We start from the raw sequence: 22,781 nt of genomic DNA, 5'->3' as shown, positions 1-22,781 counted from the left end.
AAAAAAAATTATGATTTGTAATGCAGTTTCAAATCTGCAACAGTCATATAAAGTACCAGGTAGAAAGTCTGTTACTTTTAGCATTACTTCATATCTTTGAAAACAGAAATAATGAAGGCAAAAGATGAAAACTTACCCTTTTCACCTTTGTCTTCTGAAGTATTGGTCAAAAGTGGTGCAGTGAGGACATGCATACAATGGTTGTAGAAGAAATTCAGAAATTCACTCTTTTCAGTTTTCTAAACCAAATAAAAATGGAAAGAATACCTTACAATCTTCTGAAAAAGCATCCTCAAGAATTAGCAATTTAGATCATAAACCAAAAACAGGTACTTATTCTGAAAATAAAAAAACTAGGTATATACTATGAAAGAATGAAAAATTTAAATATTTCACTTTTTCTACAGAAATGCAAACTGTATTTCCTACTGTTTAATAAAAATGAAAGCCAAAAAAGATCAGATAGCATCATGAAATTTTTGTCAAGGATATTTACAGTATCTTTATTTCAAAGATGGTAGTAATCTGAAATGCAATGGAAAACCAATCAATTAATTTTTACAATATTGTGAGTACAATTAACAGCAATGTATTATTGCAAATCTGAAAATTGCTGAAATTAGGCTTTGTGTTCTTACCACAAATAAATAAGTATATAAGGGAAAACAAAATGCAGAAAAAACAAGTGAGTCAGAATAACATAAACCATACTCATCACAGTTGGCTGTTCCTCACTGTAATGTAATGATTGTCAAATAATGCAAGAAAGAACCTAAGACTACTTAAATCTGTTTTTGTAGTTAGTACAGTTTGTTTATTCGGTCCATTTGAGCTAAATTTTTTTTAGTACTCTTACATATTTTTTTAAAAATAAATTGTAACTATAAGGGTGATGTACAGATGGTTTACAGTTACTTAGGTGGTAAGTACAACCCTTTAGGGCAATGTCACATCTTCTTTCACTATAAATTTACTTAAAAAAAAAAAAAAAAAAAACAAGGGCCAGGAGTTTGGCCTAGGAGTAGGACAGTGCACAGGCCCTGAGCTCAAGCACAGGATTGGCACAACAACAAACAAACAAATAAACAAACACCCCCCCCCAAAAAAACAAAAACCAAGATGGGTATAGTGGCTCATGCCTGTAATCCTAGCTACTCAGGAGGCTGAGATCTGTGTTCAAATCATGAGACTCCTATCTCCAATTAACCACTAGAAAACCAGAAGTGGCGCTGTGGCTCAAGAGCTGAAAAGCTCAGGTGCAGCATCGGGCCCCAAGGTTCAAGCCTCATGACTGACAGAAACAAACAAAAAACAACCTCACAAATTATTGAGCTAAAATTTAACTAAATTAACTAAAATTTTGAATGCCAGATTTAATTATCTATCTAAATTTGAATAACTACTCAGCTGAAGAGGCACCTAAATAGAAAACTGAAATTTTAAATTGTTCTATAAATTTTAAAGATTGTATTTTGGAAATTTAGAGTAATGCCTCATCTCCACCCTAGTCCTGGGGCTTGAACTCAGGGCCTGGGCAGTCCTTGGACTTTCTCAAGGCTAGCGTTCTACCCTTGTGCCACAGCACCACTCTTTTCTGTGTATGTGGTACTAAGGAATCTAACCCAGGGCTTTGTGCTAGGGGAGCACTCTACCATTAGGCCACACTCCTGGCCCCTGGCTTATTTTCTGTTGTTGTTAAACTATACAATTCTACAAACAAAATTAGTAACGATTGAAAAATAATGTACACATTCTCTGAAAGAAATGTTTGGGGTTGGTGATGGGTTTGAGCTCAGGGACTGCGCACTGTTACTAAGCTTCTTCCCCCAAGACTAACACTCTATGACTTTGAGCCACAGTGTCAATTCTGGCTTTTTTTGTGATTAACTGAAGATGAGAGTCTTTTCTGCAGAGCTAACTTTGAACGTTGATCCTCTAATTTCAGTCTTCTGAGTAGGCAGAATTATAGGCGTGAGCCATTGACATGCGCTTTCTGTAAGGAACTTTTAGAAAGGAAAAAGACCTTTCTATATTGAGATAGTAAGTAATAATACACTGGAATCTTCTTAAATCCTTTACGACCATAGTTGAAAACTTGCATTGCACGCTCAATTTACTGTTATTTGCCATTTTAAAACCTAGGGTTCAGGCCAGGAGTTTGGTCTAGTGGTAGACTGCTTGCCTAGCATGCACGAAGACACAGGTTCAATTCCTTGGTACCAAATACATAGAAAAAAGCCAGAGATGGTGCTGAGGCTCAAGTGGTAGAGCTCTAGCCTTGAGAAAGTCCAAGGACAGTGTTCAGGCCCTGACCTCAAGTCCAGGACTGGCAAAAAACTCCCAAAACAACAACAACAACAACAACAACAACAACAACAACAACAACACAGAGTTCAGTAGTGTTAAATTATATTTATATTACTATATATAAATTTTTAGGAAGTTAAGATTCAGAGGTCAATGACCACAAGTGGAAATTTAAATTTAATTGGAGGTAAGAGTCGCATGGACTATTGTGCCTCGGCTGTCTTTGAACTGTGATCCTCAGATTTCAGCCTTGTGAATAGCTACGATCATGTAATCATAACCGGCCCACTGGTGCCCAGTTCTATTAAATTTTGAAGAAGGTGGAGTATGATCACAAATGTCTGTAATCTTGGCTCACTCAAGAGGTAGAGATTGGGATGTCTTTGATCTTAGGCCCCCGGGCAAAAATATGGAATAATATCCTCAAAATAACCAAAGTAGAGAGTTTTATGTATGGCTTAAGTGATAGTGGGCCTCCTTAGCAACCAGAGGCCATGAATTCAAACCTTACTACTGCTAAAACCTATCCCCTTCAAAAAAAAGAAAGAAAGAAAGAAAGAAAGAAAGAAAGAAAGAAAGAAAGAAAGAAGCTGTCAAATGATTTAATCCAGGAATACTAATATTAAATAACTTTGTTTTTCAAAAGTCTATTAGATAACTGGGCTGGGTGAGGCCTAGTGGTAGAGTGCTTGCCTAGCACGCATGAAGCCCAGGGTTTGATTCCTTGGTATCACATATACAGAAAAAAAGCCAGAAGTAGTACGTGTACTGGCTCAAGTGGTAGAGCACTAGCTTTGAAGAAAGCTCAATGCCCAGGTTCTGAGTTAAAGTCCTAGGACAGGCAAAAAAACAAAACAACTGCAACAACAATAAAGTCTATTAGAAAACTACCTTAAAACTGACTAGACAGAACATTTTAAATTGCAGAGTAATTTCTTACATTACTTGTAGCTAGCATGTTCTCTGGGTCAATCAAAGTCCGAAGAAGTCCCATTAACTGGACTGCACCTCCTAGTTCAGGATCAGAGTCACAGATCATTTGTTCAATAACTACATTAATGAGAAGGATATCCTACAAGAAAACATTTCTGTTAGACATGGTTTTGGATATAAGACAAACACCAAATGAAAACAAAACCAGAATCCTTCATACACACACCACACACACACACACACACACACAGCTTAAAAACCATTTTCATGCTGTTTCTCCAAGTTCAAAAAAATTAGAAAAAGATGAAATAAACACACCACACTGCAAAAAAAAAAAAAAAAAAACAACCAAAAAAACAAAAAACCAAAACAAAACAAAAACCAAAAAAAACCCACCCCAAAAGAAATAAAAAGCAGAGCAAACCCAGATTACAGGGAAGTGGAAAAGAATAAGTGACCCTTCCTCACTAGAACTTCTAACAGATCATGATTTTAGGTTTGAGCCTCAGGTTTAAATTTAGAGGTTTAGACAAGCAAGGTCAAGTATCATTTGATCCTAAATCACAGATTTTTCTCAGCCTCTACATTTTTAAAACCCCTTTCTAGCTCAGGACTAAGGACATAGATCAGTGGCAGAGTACTTGCTAAAGTATAAAACCCTGAGTCTGGTATTCACTATTGCAAATAAACAAAACCAATCTCAGCCTCCTGAGTAGCTAGGATTACAAGCATGAGCCACCATGCCTATCTGAACCTTACTTTTTCATTCAAAGAGTATTATTTATCAACAGTGTACCACAGGCAATTCACATAGATCAACAACATTATTACTTACATCATCACTCTGCTGAGCTTCTTGCATTACAAATTCTCGAACCATAGATGGACTAAATTCTACCAGATAAGAAAATATATCTGTAGCAGCTGATCTAACTTGCAAATCATCCATGCCCTGGTAAAAAGAAAGCTAAGTTATTCAGAGACAGATAACAAAAATTATTATTGCCATATCCTTTCCTTTTCAAACCCATGTATTACTTAAATCTTTGGATTAAATCTTTGCATGTGAGGATCTTGTTCATCATTATCTTTCATAGCTTTCCTAGCTGTGAAATACTCTGGTCTTGATCCCTAGCACCAAAATATGTAATTTCTTCAGTTGAGGGCATGGCTCAGTGTTTGCCTAGTAAATGGAAAGCCTGAATACTTAGCTATATAAAAACATTCATACATACATATTTCACAAAATGTAAAATATCTCCACTCTTACATTCACTTTTTATAATCAGTATTATGATTTTGGGATACCCTGCAGATTAGTCCCCCCCCCCCACAGAAATACTTTAGCTGGGTGCGGTGGCTCACATCTGTAATCCTAGCTACTCAGGAGGCTGAGATCTGAGGATTAAGGTTCAAAGCCAGCCAGGACACAAAAAGGACCTGAGACTCTTATCTCCAATTAACCTTTAAAAATAGTGAAGTAGGGCTCAGCTCAAGGGCAGGGTGGCAGCCTTGAGCTGAAGAGCTCAGGGACAGCACCTAGGCCAGAAATTAAGTTCCATGACTCACAAAAGAAAAAAAAAAAAGAAAAGAAAAACTTTACAATAAATTTCTGGAAAATTCAAATCTAAGAATCATCACAGAATTCAATGTGGTGGGTATGCCTCTTATATCAACAGTTAGGATGCTGAAGCAGGGGGGATCTTGAAGAAAAAGAAAAAAAAATTGGATAATGAATTCATTGGATAATGAATAGAAACTACTTGTTCCTTTTTTTGGTTTAGAAAAGTTATTTCTTTCCATGAATGATTATGTTTATTTCATGTTTTTATCAGTTAGAAATAAATACCTTAAAATATCTCATTTTAAAATTTCAGACAGTATACACCAATGGGTAAAACTCAGGTAACCGAAACTGAAAACCATATTCTAATCTCATATTGCACCACTAGCCCCTCCATTGGTTTCCATGAAACACAATATCCCCACAGAACAACAGCAGTCATTAAAAAAAAATCAGATTTTTATTTACCTAATGCCATGTTACACACAAATGCTACATACTGATATTACAAATTAGTATAAGTGACAACTGAAACTTCTGTGGCAACTCAGTATTAAGTCAATAATAAACTAAGACATGGAATTCCATACTTCCTCACCCATTATATAAATCTATTACAAACCCATGATTTTCAAGTACGAAAAGACATAATTACCATTACAATTTCAAGAGCAGGAAGAATTCCTAATTTTGCCAAAGTTTTGAAAAATGCATCCCTATTTTGAGGTTGCAATGTCTGCGAAAATGCACAAAATTCCTTGAAAAAATTAACCTAAAATATTAAAAATTACAGTTAGAAATTGATAACCAAGAAAAAAAAACATACAGGACTCTAGGCATTCACACACAGTGAGACCAAAGGAGGATAGTCTTAGGAGAGGAACACAAAGGTGCAATGCCTAGATGCCTCTGATCATGTAAAATTCATATTTATCAAAACGAACTCTAGGAAATGGAAACATACACACACATACACAAAACCTGTGGAATACCTGTCTAAAGGATCTTGTGTTTCCATAGTATCTTGATGACTCAAAATTTACATTAAACACGGCATGAAACCAGAAAACTGATATTAAAAACTAGTTCCAAAGCTGGTGCTGGAGGCTCATGCTTGTGATTCTAACTTTTTTTTTTTTTAAAGGCTGAAATTTGAGGATCATATCTAGCATGAACCTAGTTTAGGCATGGAAGTCTGAGAGATTTGTATCTCCAATTAATCAGAAAAAATGTAGGAAGAAATTAGATCCAAACAGTACAAGAGAGAGGACTCAATATTTGTATACCCAATGCTATGGACCTGATGTTGGAAATATAAACATAACTACATAGACATAAAAACCTATGACTCTACAGACATGTTTTATTTCATAAATTAATATGTATCTATGATATACAAACCCTTAGCCTAATTTTATGTTCTAAAAACTAAGTGCCAGTGATTATAGAGATTCCCTTCTTGAATACTCATTTGTTAAACATGTCATTTGAAATATGATGTAAAAATCAAGATGAGGGGTGGGGGAGGGGGAAAGGGAAATGGGGACCATGACATGTGAAAGGGTATCAATGTGTGGGAATTAAGGCACCATTTATCTGGCAAATATCATGTAACCCTTCTATTAATTACAATAAAAAATATATTAAAAAAATCAATGTTAATAAATTCTTTAATAAAAAAAAATAGCACAGCAAAAAAAAAAAAATGTAGGAAGAAGAGCTACGGCCCCAGTGGTAGACCCCTACTTGACGGGAAAAGGTAAGGGCCTGATTTCAAGCCCAATACAACACCCAAATCAAATAAAACAAAAACAAAACAATAAAACTAAACCCAAAACACTAGTACCATGTGTGGTAGAGCCTATCTATAGTCCCAGTACTCAGGAAGTTGAGGCTTGACCATTCTGAGTTCAGTCTCACTGGGCTACACACACATACACATATAAAAAATAAATTCAGTCACTTAAAAAAAAAAAAAAACCCAAAACACCGGAACCTCATTAAAAGTAAATTTAAATTATTTCTTGAACATCAATTCTCTTAAAATGCATCACAGTGCAGAAATGTTACATAAGCATCTGCACAGAAATCCTGTCATAAAAGGTAGCTGTAACTGGGCACTGGTGGCTCATGCCTATAATTCCAGGTACTAAGGAGGTTGAGAGCTGAGGATCAGGGTTCGAAGCCAGCTCGGCCAGGAAAGTCTGTGAGGCTCCTTATCCAATAAACTACTCAAAAAATAAAAGCCTGAAGTGGTGCTGTGGCTCAAGTGGTAGAGCACTCACCTTTAAGATACATAGGCTCAGGGACAGTGCCCAGGCCCTCAGTCAAGACCCAGGACCAGCTTACCCACCACCTCCACAAATGTGGCTTTGACAATGATTCAACACAATCTCAAAAATTAGAATATCAAATATTCGCTAGTTTAAAATACTCATTTTGCAAATCACAAAACTGAGTAAGTTCTTAATAAAAAACTACATTTCATGACTTGTACTGTTTCAAGTCAGCATTTTTTTTTATTAGTTTATAAATCTCCAAATCTGTCTGAGGAAAGGAGGAACCCTTTGGTAACAGTTATCACTATTCGTTTCTCTAAAATGATTTATAATTTAGAAAAACTTATAATTTAGAAAAAGTTAAACATTAACTTAGGGGCTGGGAGTTTGGCCTAGTGGTGACTGCTTGCCTAGCATGCACGAAGACCCGGTTCAATTCCTCAGTACCACATACATAGAAAAAAGCCAGAAGTGGTGCTGAAGCTCAAATGGTAGAGCTCTAGCCTTGAGAAAGTCCAAGGACAGTGCTCAGGCCCTGAGCTCAAGCCCAGGACTGGCAAAAAACAAAAACAAAAACAAAACAAAAAAAACCCCTTATTTAGGAAGCATTTCCTTAAGCACCACCCCCTTTAAAGCATCTTTATTACGTAACTACCTACAACTATAATATGTATGAGTTTATAAATCTGTCTATATATGAGCTCTCTATTTGATTTGGGGACTTATAAGGCATTCAAAATCCCTCATGGGAGTGGACACAAGCATCTCAGAACATCTTAAGAGCTTTCTAAATAAAAACAATTTTTTAAAATGGAATAGTTTACCAATTCACGCCGTTTATCATCATCTGTAGCTTCATCTGTTAATTGTGCAAAAACTTCAGATAAAAACTTCTCATCTTCCTACATAAGAATTACAAGTTTTATCAACATTGTCATAATTACATAAAAACATTAAAATTCAGTAATACTTTCATCATAAAACAAATGTGCATGATATATTTATGCTCTCATTTCCCAAAACTTGATTATATTACTTATTTCTGGTAATAAGTATAATAAAACTATGAACCTCCCTTTAAAGAACTGACTGAGGGGCCAAGAGTTTGGCCTACTGGTAAGAGTGCTTGCCTAGCATGCACAGAGACCCAGGTTTGATTCCTTGGTACCACATACATTGAAAAAAGCCAGAAGTGGTGCTGTGGCTCAGGTGGTAGTTCTCTATCCTTGAGAACAAAACCCAAGGACCGTGCTCAGGCCCTGAGTTCAAGCCCCAGGACCGGCAAAAAAGCCCCAAAACCAAAAAACTGACTGAGGGCTGGGGACATAGCTCAACTGGCAGCTTGAACATGCACCATGTAAAGTTGGGTTCAAACTCAAATACTGTCCAAAACTCTCCCAATCAACAACAACAACAAGAACAACAACAGCCCTTTAATCCTAGGTACTCAGGAGGCTGAGATCAAGAAAATAGATTCAAAGCTGGCATGCAAAATAACCAACAAAAAGTATGGAATGACTCAAGTGGTAGAACACTTGCCTAGAAAGCTCAAGGTCCTTTAAATCCCAGTACTACAAAACAACAAAAAATCCATGAAGGAAACCACTAAGTGTCAGCATTGAAAGTGTAACAGGTGCTCCTACTAGACATCAAATAGGTGGTACTCGAACATTGAGAAATAAGCCGTTTCATTAGTCAATGGCATCTAAAAAAGTTACCTAATGGTCTTTTAGACATTATGAACTATGGATCTATAGGTGATGTTTTATTTGTCCTTTCAATTATTTTTCCCAGATACTTTTATGAGGAAGTCTATGTTTTCCTTGATTCACATCTTTTTTTTTGGGGGGGGGTCACTGGGCTTAAACTCTGGCCTTGGTGTTGTCTCTGAGCTCTTCAGCTCAAGGCTATCCTTGACCCCTACCCTTGAGCCAAGCCCCACTTCCCATTTTCTAGAGGTTAAATGGAAATAAGATTCTTAGGTCCTTTTGTGCCCGGGCTGGCTTTGAACCTTGATCCTCAGAGCTCAGTCTCTTGAGTAGCTAGGACTACAGGTGTGAGCCACTGCACCCAGCTTTGATTCACATCTTTAAATTCCCTCCACCCCTCATTTTTAAATCTTCATCTTTTCTTGATTAAAGACTGAGTTTTTCAGAATATTTTCATAAGAAAAAACCACCAACTCACATAATATATGTGTGTGTGTGTGTGGGGGGAAGTTATAGAACTTAAACTCTGGGCCTGGTGCTGTCCCTAAGCTCTTCAGTTCAAGGCTACTGTCCTACCCTTGAGCCATAGCCCCACTCCCCATTTTCTAGTGATTAATTGGAGATAAGAGTGTCACAGCTTTGTATTGCCCAGGCTGACTTTGAACCATTCTAAGATCTCATGCTAAGTAACTAAGATTACAGGTGTGAGCCACTGTGCCTGGCCCATAATACATTTTTCCACTTAAAATTGTTCTTGCAGAATTCAGCATTTATAGATACACTACTGAAATAACATATTGTCTCTAAATAGCTTCCTAGTATTACCAACATGAGTAACAATAACAGAGGTCTGCAAACAAGAACGTCACATATAGGTGGCTGCTAGTGGCTCACATTGATGATCCTAGGTAGAATGCTTGCCTTGAGTAAAAGAAACTTATGGACAGTGCCCAGGCCCAGAGTTCAAGGCCCAGGACTGGCAAAAAAAACAAAACAAAATCAACAAAAAAACTACCAAATTTTACAAATGAGAATCACAACACCTCTTTTAAAAATAAAAAAGCATTTGAATATTTTACATATTCAATTAGTAAATGAAGTTAGAAATATCTTGCAGAGTGATGCGTTATATTTCTAAATTGCTTTGTTGAATGGCCAACTCTTTTGTAAAAATAATTTTCTTTTTTCTTTTTTTTTGCCAGTCCTGGGGCTTGAACTCAGGTCCTGGGCATTGTCCTTGGACTTTTTTTTTTTTTTTGGCCAGTCCTGTGGCTTGAGCTCAGGGCCTGAGCACTGTCCTTGGGCTTTCTCAGGGCTAGCTAGCACTCTACCACTTGAGCAACAGCACCACTTCTGGCTTTTTCTATGTATGTGGGGTGCTGAGGAATCGAACCTGGGTCTCCGTGCATGCTAGGCAAGCACTCTTACCACTAGGCCAAACTCCCAGCCCCTTGTAAAAATAATTTTAAAAACAAGAGGAACAGGGCCAGGAGTGAGCTGCCTTGCATGCATGAAGACCCGGGTTTGATTTCTCGGTACACAGAAAAAAGCTGGAAGTGATGCTGAGGCTCAAGTGGTAGAGCTTGTGTCTTGAGAAACTCCAAGGACAGTGCTCAGGCCCTGAGCTCCAGCCCAGGACTGGCAAAAAAAAAAAAAAAAAAAAAAAAAGAGGAACAACAAATTAAAAAGAAAAGAATTGAACAACTGTTCCTGACAAGTTTAAGATTTACTTCTTTATGACTTTAGTGAGAACATATGTAATATCTTAAGAAAAAAAAAACACATTCAAGATTCTTGCTCTCCATCATTTCTGATCTAGGGAGAAAGAAATCTTGGGTGCTGGGAAATAGTCCTAGGACTGGCATAAAAAAGAAAAAAATCTTTGCTGTTTATATGGAAAGAATCACATTATCAGCTTCTAAGAATTCCATTTGCAAAGCATGGCTCTGGTGATTACATGTCTATAACCCTAGCTACTATGGAGGATGACATCTGAGGACTGTAGATCAAAGCTGGGCTATGGAAAATGCTGCGCTATGCAAAATGCTGGAAGTAGACCCAACTCAAATGGCCTTGAAGGGAAAAAAGCTAAGCAAGACTTGAGGCTCAGGGGCTCAAATCCCCATACAAAGGAATTTACAAAATATGAATTTCTCAATTCTAAGTATAGTTGCTCAATATGAAATTAGGTAGAGGATTCACGTACCTTTTATAATCCAATTAGATAAAATGTATCAATTTTCACTTACTTCATTTAGTCATGTGACAGCATATTAAATTCATCTTAAAAGCCAAAGACATGCATGTCACATGGATAGAAGAATGTCTGGAAACACCTAATGCCCAGCCAAATTTTTCTACACAGAATTATACACATGGCCTTTAGGAAATGAGCTAGTGGCACCTGCTATTTGTTTTTGACGCTAGTTATAGGGTCTATACTTGGTCCTGGGTATTGTCCCTTAGCGTTTTTTGTTCAAGGCCAGCACTCAACACTTGAGTCACAGTTCTATTTCTAGTTTTTTGCTGAATAATTGGTGATTGGTAACTATCTTAATTTCTTTCCTTCTCATACAATTTGAAAACATAATTGAGCTGCTTAAAAATGCCTCTCGTCTGGAGTTTGGTCTAGTGGTAGAGTGCCTGCCTAATAAGCACAAAGACCTGGGTTCAATTCCTCAGTACCACATACATAGAAAAAGCCAGAAATGGTGGTATGGCTCCAGTGGTAGAACTCTAGCCTTGAGAAAGTCCAAGGACAGTGCAGGCCCTGAGCTCAAGACCCAGGCCTGGCAAATAAAAAAAAATAAAATAAAATAAAAAGGAAGAAGGGATAATTGTTAAAATGGCTTTCAGCTCCAAAACGAACACATTCTGGTAATCATTTGCTTCTTATAAAAAATGCATCAAGGGTTTTTAAAAAAGTTTTATTTATTTTTTTCTATTTTTTCCCCCAGTCCTGGGACTTGTACTCAAGGCCTGGGCACTGTCCTTGGGCATTCTCAAGGCTAGTGCTCTACCACTTGAATCACAGCACCATTTCTGGCTTTTTCTGTATATATGGTAAAAGGACTCTAACCCAGGGCTTTGTGTATGCTATGCAAGTACTCTACCACAAGGTCACGCTCTTGGCCCTAGAAAAGAAAAAAAAAATATATACACATATATGTGCATATATACACACACATATATATATATCTGTATACACACACACACACACACGCACATCTTTTGCCAGTCCTGGGCTTGGGCGCAGGGCCTGAGCACTGTCCTTGGGCTTTCTCAAGGCTAGAGCTCTACCACTTGAGCCTCAGCACCAATTCCAGCTTTTTTCTATGTATGTGGTACCGAGGAATCGAACCTGGGCCTTTGTGCATGCTAGGCAAGCACTCTACCACTAGGCCAAACTCCCGGCCCATATATATATATATATGTATATATAGAGTAGCTAGGATTATAGGTGTGGGCCATTAGGGCCTGGCATTATGTAAGTATTTTGTATGAAGAACAACTATATGATCCATTTCTTTTTTTCTTATTAGCAAGAACAGGGCTTGATTCCTCGGTACTACATACACAGTAAAAGCTGGAAGTGGTGCTATGGCTCAAGTGGCAGAAAGCCCAAGGACTCAGGGTCTAAGTTCAAGCCCAATAAGTGGTAAAGAAAACAACAACAAAAAAGCTGGGCATGGTTGATGCCTCCCGCCTGCAATCCTAGTTACTCAGGAGGCTGAGATCTGAGGATCAAGTTTCAAAGCCAGTCCAGCATAAAAGGACCTGAGACTCTTATCTCCAATTAAACTGTAGGAAATGGGTAGTGGAGTTTGGCTGGAGGACAGGGTGGTAGCCTTTAGTTGAAGAGTTGAGGGAGGACCCACAAAAAAAGAAAAAGAAGGAGGAGGAGGAATAAGAGGAAGTAAATTAGGAAGAATAGTTCGGGGGGGGGGGGGCTCAAATGTCTTTAATGCTTAACAGAAAAGTACATTCTCTTATTTTTCTTTGGTAATCAATTGTCTGTGGCAAATTGTTTTGGCTGAAGTGTATGAAAAATATTCTATTTTCACACTGACATAAACCTAGAAAAGGTAGGATAGTGGATTTCTCTAAAAAGTTTCAGGAATCTCTAGGGGTCCACATAATATACTTTGTGAGAAGCAGCATTTCATTAAGTATATAGGCTCAACAAATGGATTAACTGATATGAAAATGACAAAGACAGCCATGTAGGAAACTGAGTCCAGACTAGTACCACAAGCAGCAAAAAACTTTAACAAGCATTATTACAAGTTCATACAGCCAACAACTCAATTATCATATTCTGCCAATTATACAGTATTTCTCAATTCCTATCTACTCAAGTGGCAGAGATCAGAAGAATCATAGTTTATGGCCAACTTGGACATAAAGTTATCAATCTAGAACCCATCTTAAAAAATTAACTAGGTGTAGTAGCACATACCTGCAAAATTAGCTTTCTAGGACTTAGTAGCTAATCATAGTTTGAGGACAGGCAAAAGTGTGTGGCTTCATAAAGTAACTGAAGCAAAAGGGCAGGCAACAGCTCAAATGGTGGAGCACCTGCCTAGACAACGTTAAGACTTCAAGTTTAAAACCCAATACTGGCCCTCTTAAATATTTGAAACAACAGCTGCATTATACATGCTTTAAAATACAGAAGGCTGTGAGGCACATTTTAACCAATGGCTGGACATAGTGGTGCACACCTGTTATCTCAGCATACATAGGAGGATCATGCCTAGGAATAAAACATGACCCTGTCTTGAAAATGATTTAACACAAAAAGGGCTGGAGTGGCTGAAGTGGTAGTTTGCCTAGCAAACTAAAGATTCCAAGTTCATTCCCAGTACAACAAAAAAGTTGAAAAATTGTTCTCCTGTACGAAGGAGTAAGATGAAGTTATATACTCTATGCTTGATAGTACATTTTTAAAGCAAATAAATCATTTTGAACACTATATCAAATTATTATGGAACAGAATTATGATGCTTACCTGCAACATGCTGACTATCTCAACTTTGTTGAAGAAAATAAAAGATGTTAGAGTAGAAAGAAAATTCTCTTCAAAAACAGATGGTGTAGGCAAAATGATGTCCTGAATATACTGTACCCTGTAAGTCTGATGTATTTTTTGTCTTAGTTCAGAGTCTGTTATTGGTATAACTTCTTTAAATTTCGCAGTTTTGGTCAAGAATTCTCTATGTCTTTTTGGCTGAGCCAAAGCAGGGTCATATTCAAGGCATCCCACAACATCCATGATACACTCATCAGAAAACATCACCTCAAAAAGAGTTGCCTTATTTAGGAATAATATTCCTCTAATAATTTCATACAGATGGTGTAAACCTTCAGTGTTTTCTAGATTCTCACAAGCTTGGAACAGCTGCAGTAGTTTTTTAATATAGCCTTCATTTTCCAAGGCTAATGCCAGCTTTTCCCTACGGATAGGTGAGGAAAGAACTGAGGTAACTAAGTCAGCAATCTCTTCAAGTTTATTGAGTTCACAGGTGGGCAGGTCAATCAAATGACTAGTTTCAGGCATTTCTTCAAATCGTTCTTCTTCTGATTCATCAATGAGGTCTTGTGTAACTTCTACTGATGGATCTTTACCTTGAACCTAGAAACAAAGTACAGCTGGTAACCTCAAATACAAAAAACTCAAATATACTGGAAATAAAATTACTGAATTAATACTAGTAATACAATCACTGTTAATTAAATGTGTTGGTGGGGTTGCCATATACCAAGTTTAGAGTCAATTATTTTAGTACTTAGTAACTGATTATAGATATTCCACTACCAATTTCCAAATTATAACTTCAGGTTAACTAATCTTTGATACTATAAATGCTTCAGCTGATATGAAGCAGACTAACCAATTTGAATTTTGTAGGTTACTCTTCTATTTCTATACTTCCTCCATTTCTATCATTCATGATATAATTGGGCCAGTCATGTTCGTTCGTTCTTTTTTTCTTTTTGGGACAGTCATGTTTTCTTTCTTTCTTCCTTCCTTTCTTCCTTCCTTCCTTCCTTCCTTCCTCTCCTTTCTATTCTCTTTTTTTTCCGTTCATTTGTGGGACTTGAACTTAGGGCCTAGGTACTGTCCCTTGGCTTTTTTGCTCAACTCAGCACTCTACCACTTGAGCCATAGCATCATTTCCATCTTTTTCTGTGTATGTGGTACCAAGGAATTGAACCCAGGTATTTTTGAATGTTAGGGAAACACTCTTACCACTAGGCCACCTTCCTAACTCATCAAGTTATTTCTGACTCTGTCCCCTTTAAGATGAATTCTTTGACTCAGTGAAGTTACTTACGTTGGAAGCATCTTGTTTAAAAGCCAGAGTTCTTAATAGGCTTCCTATTTTGCAATGATCTTAGAAAAATTAAAATTCTCAATCAAGCTTACTCCCTAAGTGGGCCTTGGGAATTGAGTTCCTTTGTGTCCATACGACACATCATTGGTAAAACAGAGAAATATAAACTCAGTCTAGAGTTAAAAGTAAAACAGATTTTACAGTTCTGTAAAATAGCACACAAGAGTAAGAGAAACTCAATGTATACTCAGCAATAACAAATCTTACAAAATAAATTATTGAATTGTGCAGTAAATGTTGATTTAATCCTGGTTGATTAACAAACTTAATGTTCCTTCTAAAAGCGGAAAATTTTGCATAGGGAATAATGGAGAGGAGAAAGTATAGAGCACACAAGATGTTAACAAGAAACACTTATGCCAGTTACACCAGATGCTTGGCCGGGTGAAATCACGTTTACTCTCTCAGACTAGGGCACAGGAGAGGCTGTAAACTTTGATGAATGGCATTGTTCTGGGGGACTTAAAATGTCTGAGTAGATGTATTGTAATATGCCAATATTTACTTTTTTTTTTTTTGCCAGTCCTGGGCTTGAGCTCAGGGTCTGAGTACTGTCTTTAGACTTTATTTTGATCAAGGCTAGCACTCTACCACTTGAGCCTCAGCGCCACTTCCGGCTTTTTTTCTATGTATGTGGTACTGAGGAATTGAACCCTGGTCTTCGTGCACGCTAGGCAAGCACTCTACCACTAGGCCAAACTCCCAGCCCCCAATATTTACTTTTTAGGTTAAATCTATCACTGTATTATGACACAGCAAAACCATGGTATTGATTCATTACTTTATTGAGCACAAATCTAATATTGATCATGATGGTTAAGTGTACTGGTAAATTTCATTGAAGTCTCTTGAAGATTTAATGCCAACAGAAAATAATTGGCCTTTGCTGGGTTCTAGTAGCCAGTACTGGGTGAGTTATTTCAACTAGAAGTCAGCTGGGGCAAAAAGCTGGTAAGAGTCTTATCTCCAACTAACCAGCAAAAAAAGCTGTAACTGGAGGTATGGCCCAAGTAGAGCAACAGTCTTATACAGAAAAAGCCAACTAGAAGTTTGAGGCTCTGAGTTTAAGCCCTTGTACCAGGAGACATTAAGACATAAAAACCAAACCAGCCAACTCTCCTTCCTCCTTAAACAAAACACGACTGGTCAAGCTGGGCATAATGGCTCACACCTGTAATTCTAGCTCCTCAGGATGCTGAGATCTGAGGATTGTAGTTCAAAGCCAGCTGTGCACTAAAGACTGTGAGACTCTTATCTCCAATTAACCACTAGAAAACCAGAAGCGGCACTGTGGCTCAAGGAGTAGAGTGGAAGCCTTGAGCTGAAGAGCTCAGGGACAACACCCAGGTACAGAGGTAGGGCAGTAACCTGGAGCTGAATTGCTCAGGGACAGTGCCTAGACTAGGGTTCAAGTCCCATGACCCACCAAAAAAAAAAAAAAAAAAAAAAAGACTGGTCCAAGAAGAATTTGATTTTACCAATTGTTGGCTCATTTCTATGCCAAACTGTTATGTACCATTATTATATTGTAGTAGATCAAGGATAAAAATGAAGCATCAAATTAAAGAAAAATATTTATGTGATGGCTTTATAGAAAAGATTAGTTATATGGCTAATTCACACGAGCATCTTCAAATTTTAGGCATATTTATAGTGATACTGTCATATAAATGAAACACTAACCAGACAAATATGATTAATTTGATACAAGAGCATCTTGTCAAAGGGATAAACTTTGCCAAAGAAAGGTGTGGTGTGACCGGGAGCTTGGCTCAGTGGTATAATGATTGCCTCGCAGGCATGAAGCCCTGGGTTTGATTCCTCAGTACCACATACACAGAAAAGGCTGGAAGTGGAGCTGTGGCTCAAGTGGTAGAGTGGTGTTCAGGCCCTCAGAGTTCAAGCCCCAAGTCTGGCAAAAAACAAAAAATTAAAAAAAGTAAAAGGTGTGGCTTTTGTCTAGTTCCTGAAAGGAAATTACTATACATGGGACTATCCTGTCTTATAAGAATGACTCTAAACCTGGAGACCTTGGCCCATTCCAGCTATTTCATGCTAACAGACTGTTTTTGCTTTTGTTTTTTAAAATGTGGTCTTGGACTAGATTTAACTTTTAACATCTAATCTAGAGATGCAGGAAACTAAAGGTCAACATCAATCAAACTTACATGGCTGACCTCCAATGAAAACTCTGGACACAAATGTTTGGATAGACTACTTTGGTTAGCAATACTAACCATGTACATTGTTACCTATCACTGCTGGCAAAAGTGCTGTCTGCATGATTCTACAAGGAATCACAACCAGAAACCTAAACTCTCCCAAACCTTGCACCACTGCCTTGTCCCATTTGGTGACTCTAATCTGTATCTTTTCACTGTAATAAACTAAGTGGTTTTGTGAGTTGTATCTTTCCAATGAATTACTAAACCTGAGTGTTCTTGGGAACCTCCTGAATTATCTGAATAAAAACAGCAAGAGACAAATTTCAGCAAAAATTTCTAAGAAAAGGTATTAATTCTGAGCCACAGCACAACTTCTGATTTTCTAGCACTTAATTGGTAATATGAATCTCATGAACTTTAGTGCCCAGACTGGCTTTGAACCTCCGCCCTCAGATCTAGCTAGAATTATAGGTGTGAGCCTGTGAATTTTTAAATGAAAGAACTAATTGCAGAATATACAAGAGTTTCAATGTTCGTTAGATAACTCAGTAGCAGAGTGCTTTCCTAGTTTACATGAGACTCTAGTTTCCTAGCTTAAGTTATCAAAATTTCATACGGCTATATTATCCCTCCACATTGTAATACACATTACTGAAGAGGAAAGAAAAAAAAAAAATGGGGCCGGGAATTTGGCCTAGTGGTAAAAGTGCTTGCCCAGCATGCATGAAGACCTGGGTTTGATTCCTCGGTACCACATACATAGCAAACAGCTGGTTTGTGGTTTGGTGCTGTGGCTCAAGTGGTAGACTTCTAGCTTTGAGAAAGTCCAAGGACAGTGCTCAGGCCCTGAGTTCAGTCCCCATGACTGGGGAAAAAAAATAAAGTGTGAAAGCATAAATAAAATAATAAAAAAAGAATCTTACCTGACAAATTTTTTCCCAGATCTCATCACAGCCAGCTTTTTCCTGAAAACTTAAAGCCAGATCATAGTTCTCAGCTTCTGACCAAACAATTAATGTATCCTATTTAAAAAAAAAAAAAAAGTATCAGAAGGGAAAAGATTTATCTAGAAAATGAATTTAAAATATGCTAGCAAGTGACAAAAAGGTGCATAAGCACTCTGATAAGCACAAGGAACAACCACTAACATTGCGAAACAATACAGCAATTTAAATCTTTTGGTAATGTATTGGCAATAAAACCCAATGTTCAGTATTAATAACAATCAGCAATTTCCCAAGCCAAATGTAAGTAATACACTGCACGTTTATACTATACAACATGTAATACGTTATTAATTTTTAAGGATCAAGGTTCAAAGCCAGCCCAAGCACAAAAGGACTTGTTGGGACTCTAATCTCCAATTAACCTCTAGAAAATGGGAAGTGGGGCTTGGTTCATGGGTAGGGTGGTAGACTTGCGCTGAAGAGCTCAGGGGCAGTGCCCAGGCTGAGTTCAAGCCCCATGACCCATTGAAAAAAAGAAAAACCCAAAAAACAAAAAATCTTGTATTTGCCTTATTATTCACCTCACTAGTACTTAAAATATTATGCACTGACATTCAGAAATATAAAAAAGTATTGTAAACTAGTAACGCCGAAGTTGTAAAAATGGACACAATCCAGTACTTTTTGGTTCAAACCAGCAAATAAAAATACCTTTAATTAGTATGGACTTCAGATTAATACTTATTATCAGTGTAATCAGATAAGAATAGCTGGAATCTTGTGTTTTATATTCTTCTTGGCTATCCTTGAAAGATAAATTTGTTACAGTTTATCATTGTAAAATTTTACAAGGTTCTTTGGTTGCTCATCATGAATCAAAATAAAGCCGTTTTTACAAACAAAGTTTTACTAAGAAATTTCACATACAGGACTGGGAGTTTGGCCTAGAAATAGAGTGCTTGCGTAGCGCACATGAAGACACAGGTTTGATTCTTCAGTATAACATATCTTGAAAAAAAATCAGAAGCAGTGTTTGTGGCTCAAGTGGTAGAGCGCTATCCTTGAAACAACTGAAGAACAGTGTTCAGGCCCTGAGCTCAAGTCTAGGACTGGCAAAAAAAAAAAAAAAAAAAAAAAAAAATTCACATAAAGAAAAAAAAATAAAACACCAAATACTTCTCTAATTGGCTAAAGCATTATGGCACTTCTTAGAGTTGGCTTCAAAAAGAGCTTCATAAACAGTGGTCTCCGAAGATATTTTGATTGTACACTTCAATTTACAGTGTATTATATAACAATACTTTATAGCCACACTAAAATGTAAAAGGATTATATAACAGCAAAATAATTGAAAGTGTTTGAATCACAATAGCTCCATATTAATAATTAACATCTTTAAGTCTTAATATATACTTAGGGCATAGTACACCCATTAATATCAATAAACACAATTTTTTTTTTTTTTTGCCAGTCTGGGGGCTTGTACCTCAGGGCCTGAGCACTGTCCTTGGGCTTTCTCTGGTTAGAGCTCTACCACTTGAGCCACAGCACCACTTCTGGCCTTTTCTATGTATGTGGTATGGAGGAATCGAATCTGGGTCATTGTGCATGCTAGGCAAGCACTCTACCAGTAGGCCATACTCCCAGCCCACAAACTAGTATAACTTTTTCTCCCAGTGTAGAGGCTTGAACTCAGAGCCTAGGCACTACCCCTGAGCTTTTTTTCTTAAGCTTAGTATTCTACCACTTGAACCACAGTTCCACTTCCTGCTTTTCAGTGGAGCTAAGACCCTCACAGACTTTCCTGCCCAGCTGGCTTTGAACCATGATCTTCAGATCTCATCCTGAGTAGCTAGTATGAGCCACTGGGGTCCAGCTCACAAATCTAATTTATAATTACCCTTTCAATAACTCAACTTTTTGGGAGTGCCAACTCTATGTAAGAGCTATTTATTACCTTTCACTCACATGGCTAATAGCTAACACTAGGAGTACAAATATCAGTCTAACCAATAAATTCAGTTCTACTGTTTTAACCTCTTTTAAGGTACTGGTCATTGTTAGCAGAACAGCTGGGCTACAGTAATTCACAATAAAAATATTTTCCTCTCAGAAAACCATGTATCTTTCAGTTAGTCATCTCACAGCTACCAAATGTTAACAAAAATATATTTTGATAAAGTACAAACACAGGAGGTAGCACTGTGGTTCAAGGGGCAGGGCGGTAGCCTTGAGCTGAAGAGCTCAAGGACAACGTCCAGGCTAGAATTCAAGCCCCATGATAGACAAAAAAATTTAAAAAATTGGGGCGGGGGGGCTGGGAGCTGGGAGTGTGGCCTACTGGTAGAGTGCTTGCCTAGCATGAATGAAGCCCTGGATTTGATTCCTTGGTACCACATACACTGAAAAAGCCAGAAGTGGTGCTGTGGACTCAAGTGGTAGACCACTAGCCTTGAGAAAAGCCCAAGGACAGTGCTCAGGCCCAGTGTTCAAGTCCCAAGACTGGCCAAAAAAAAAAAAAAAAAGTCCAGATCCTGCATGAGGTACTGGTGTTCCTATCTGTAATCTCAGCTATTCAGGAGGATGAAGGATTTGAGGATCACAGTTCTAGGCCAGTTACATTGAAAGGCCTCTGTAAGGCTTTTGATTTAACTACCAAAAAGTTGAGGCTGAATTCCAAGTGGGACAGGGCTAGTCTTGAGCAAAAAAGCTCAGAGACAGTGCCCAGGTCTGAGTTCAAGTCCCAGAAACAACACCCAACAAACAAAAACAATAGGAAAAAAAAAAAAAAGCAGACCCCAATTTCTTCTTGAATCCATCTCAGAGATCCCAAGAATGGACTACAAGGGCAGGGAGTGTGGCATAGTGGTAGAGTGTTGCCTAGCATACACAAAGCCCTGGGTTCAATTCCTCAGTACCACACATACAGAAAATGCTGGAAGTGGTGCTATAGTTCAGGTGGTAGAGCACTAGCCTTGAGAAAGCTCAAGTACAGTGTGCTCAGGCCTTGAGTTCAAGCCTTAGGACTAGCAAAAAAAATGCTACCTGGTATACTGTATATATGGTTATACACAATGAAACATAAATTAAGGTAATAGAGGTTCTTTTCCATACTTCTCCTGTTTATAACCTAACATTCATTCTTCTGATCCAGTCAAAATCCCAGACACAAATAGGAATTTACATTTGAAGTCTTCTTTCAAAGCAAAGAGGAATGATCTTGAAAAAGGGTTAAAAATAGAGATAAACCTGTCTCAAGGAGCAGGTCTTGTGTAAGGTTCAAGAATCCTTATTATAACCTGCCCCAGCTTGAGTTTTCAATTCAGGACTGCATACTTACTAGGAGGTACTCTACTAAACACTCTGTGTCATTTTTGGATAGGATCTTGCTTTTATGTCTGGGTGGGCCAAGACATAGCCACAGTGCCACTCCCTAATATGCTATTATTTTTGCCAATCGAAGTGAGGATATGTGATTATGTTGCCAATCTAAAGTGAGAATATTTGTGTGACATTTGTTTACATTTGCCTATCCCTTAGAAGACATATAAGAAAGTGGTAAGGAAGATGGCTTTTACCACAGAAAACTGTATAGGTAGAATTTGAAAAACTGAATGAGCAGAGCTTGGGGTGAAAAAGAAACATTAGTACTTTTGTAATTTTGTGGGTGTGCATGTACACACGTGAGGACATGGGCTTGAATTCAGGGCTTGGGTACTATCTCTGAGTTTTTTCACTTGAGGCTAGCACTTCACTACTTTAAGCCAAAATATTACTTCTCCTAGATTTTCCTGCCCAGGCTGGTTTTGAGTCATGATCCTCAGATCTTAGCCTCCCAAGTAGGTAGGATTATTAGATGTAAGCCACTGGTACCTGGCCTGAGCTTTCTTTTCATCCCCAGTTCTGGGCTTGAACTCAGGGCCTGAGCACTGTCATTGGGCTTTTCTCAAGACTAGCAATCTACTACTTGAGCACAGCACCACTTCTGGCCCTTTCTGTGTATGGGCTACCCAGGAATCGAACTTGGGTCCTCGTGCATGCTAGGCAAACACTCTACCACTAGGCCAAACTCCTGGCTCCTGAACCCTCTTTTTTTTTTTTTTTTGGCCAGTCCTGGGCTTGAGCTCAGGGCCTGAGCACTGTCCTTGGACTTTCTCAAGGCTAGAGCTCTACCACTTGAGCCTCAGCACCACTTCCGGCTTTTTTCTATATATGTGGTACCGAGGAATCGAACCCGGGTCTTCATGCATGCTAGGCAAGCACTTTAACCACTAGGCCAAACTCCCGGCCCCCTGAACCCTCTTTTTTATATTAATCTTTCACCTACTATTATAATACATTCCTGAAAATGTACTAGAGCTCTGCTTCTGTTTTTCAAGGTCATTTACTGGGCTCTCATGTTTTAAAATCAAATTATCATAATAGGTCTTGCTATCCAAAACATTTTGACCTACTCCCCTCCCTTATTTCTCATAAGGT

The 22,781-nt window shown here is 37.9% G+C and overlaps 1 protein-coding gene across 2 annotated transcripts in view; it reads right to left on the bottom strand.

Annotated features, from left to right (window-relative positions):
- Ppp4r3b (protein phosphatase 4 regulatory subunit 3B) overlaps positions 1-22,781 on the bottom strand; it is a 45,875-nt gene that overhangs the window by 19,286 nt on the left and 3,808 nt on the right. For both annotated transcript variants that reach the window (XM_090336895.1, XM_090336894.1), the window contains exons 3-9: positions 18,279-18,377; positions 13,804-14,427; positions 7,908-7,985; positions 5,460-5,576; positions 4,076-4,192; positions 3,248-3,379; positions 137-239 (exon numbers count right to left, since the gene is read on the bottom strand). In XM_090336895.1, the coding sequence (XP_090193021.1) occupies positions 137-239; positions 3,248-3,379; positions 4,076-4,192; positions 5,460-5,576; positions 7,908-7,985; positions 13,804-14,427; positions 18,279-18,377 (1,270 nt within the window). The remainder of the gene's footprint in view (positions 1-136; positions 240-3,247; positions 3,380-4,075; positions 4,193-5,459; positions 5,577-7,907; positions 7,986-13,803; positions 14,428-18,278; positions 18,378-22,781) is intronic.

The sequence above is a fragment of the Megascapheus bottae genome, chromosome 7 (assembly GCF_031878675.1).
Source record: "Megascapheus bottae isolate mThoBot1 chromosome 7, mThoBot2.hap1, whole genome shotgun sequence".
Taxonomy (NCBI): domain Eukaryota; kingdom Metazoa; phylum Chordata; class Mammalia; order Rodentia; family Geomyidae; genus Megascapheus; species Megascapheus bottae.
The sequence above is the reverse complement of the archived record's forward strand: the minus strand, read 5'-3'. Positions and strand labels throughout refer to the sequence as shown.